Source organism: Octopus bimaculoides, chromosome 20 (genome assembly GCF_001194135.2).
Source record: "Octopus bimaculoides isolate UCB-OBI-ISO-001 chromosome 20, ASM119413v2, whole genome shotgun sequence".
Classification (NCBI taxonomy): domain Eukaryota; kingdom Metazoa; phylum Mollusca; class Cephalopoda; order Octopoda; family Octopodidae; genus Octopus; species Octopus bimaculoides.
Genome location: NC_069000.1, coordinates 1,848,978 through 1,850,601, shown reverse-complemented (window position 1 = coordinate 1,850,601; position 1,624 = coordinate 1,848,978). Strand labels below are relative to the sequence as shown.

The window sequence follows — 1,624 nt, the reverse complement described above, 5'->3', positions numbered from 1 at the left end:
TAATGATCTCCTAAGGTAAGTTCTTATGCTATATTGGTAACGGTTGCTACATCCTCTGGGAAAATTATTATATATATATATATATATATATATATACATATATACGACGGGCTTCTTTCAGTTTCCGTCTACCAAATCCACTCACAAGGCTTTGGTCGGCCTGAGGCTATATATAGTAGAAGACACTTGTCCAAGGTGCCACGCAGTGGGACTGAACCCGGAACCATGTATATATATATATATATATATATACACATACAAATCTATATACAAAGTGTGGATTTGTGATAGACAGATACATACATACATACATGGACGGACGGACGGACGGACGGACGGACGGACGGACGGACGGACAGACGGACGGACGGATGGCTGGATGGATGAATGGATGTAGGAATGTATATGTGCATATTTCTTTATTATAGACTTGCTGTAGACGATGACCTTATGAAACCGGTCCTGAAAGAAGAAACACTGGAAGATTTGATCAAGAAAAAACGTCTATTTTATACAGATTTGAATATATTGGAAGATATTAGACATAGAAAATATTTACATGTAGGTATATATTAATAAATATGTATATATATATATATATATATATATATATATATATATATATATATATATATATATATATATATATATATATTGCGTACTTGTGGTGTGTTTGTGTATGTGTTAATATATGTGTGCGTGCATAGGTTAACCGGTTCAAATCTCGGATATATTTTACCTGTAAAAAAGCCGTTTCACTGAAGTTTGCCATGAAGAAAGTATTTGATTTATGCAATGGGTGCCAAGATGTTAACAGTCGTCTCGCAGCGCCCTCTACTGGAGCGATTTTACAGATCAAATATGTCCCAAAAAAATTTGAATTAATCTATTTGTTGGACTAATTCACAACATTCAACAGTCTATCACATATATATGTGTAATATACATATATATGCGTGTGTGTGTGTGTATGTGTTTGTGTCTCTGTGTTTGACCCCCTACCATCACTTGACAACCGATGTTGGTATGTTTTCATCACCGTAACTTAGCGGTTCGGCAAACAAACCGATAGAGCAGAAGTGTTTTGGGAGGCTTCTGTCTACAGATTCTATTCAATTTTGAAAATGAAGTGTATTTTAGTAAGTACCGTCTTTATAAATCACTGAATTCGTCTCAAATTCTTCAAGACGGTGCATCAGCATTGCCGCAGTCTAATAACTGAAATTGGCAAAAGATAGAAGAAATCCGTGACCACCACCTCGATTTTATTTCTTTTTTAAATAAACGTGAGAAATCCACATTAGGTTAAAATTGGATCTTTTATTTTCGTTCCAATCTCCCAAATATATTCATTGATTGAGATTTTGATTGGTATATACTTGGCATAATTAATTACAGATGTGTGCTCCTATTGGGTTATTTATGTTGAATTCCGAAGATGATTTGGTACCAATTGCCATACAACTGCAACAGCAAAAAGGACCAGACAATCCTGTAAGAATTTTCTAGAATATTTTCTTGTAACCAAATGTATATTTTATTCAAATTTAGTGAATTATTCTCCGCCATGTTTTTCTGTAAAACTCTGAGTATTTCAGTTTGGCGTAATTTTTACTTACACCAA

General features: G+C 34.2%; 1 protein-coding gene across 3 annotated transcripts in view; it reads left to right on the top strand.

Annotated features, from left to right (window-relative positions):
- LOC106867440 (polyunsaturated fatty acid 5-lipoxygenase) overlaps positions 1-1,524 on the top strand; it is a 9,104-nt gene extending 7,580 nt beyond the window's left edge. For all 3 annotated transcript variants that reach the window (XM_014912316.2, XM_052975157.1, XM_052975158.1), the window contains exons 6-7: positions 429-561; positions 1,399-1,524. In XM_014912316.2, the coding sequence (XP_014767802.2) occupies positions 429-561; positions 1,399-1,509 (244 nt within the window). In that variant the 3' untranslated portion in view covers positions 1,510-1,524. The remainder of the gene's footprint in view (positions 1-428; positions 562-1,398) is intronic.
- Positions 1,525-1,624: the final 100 nt, after the last annotated feature.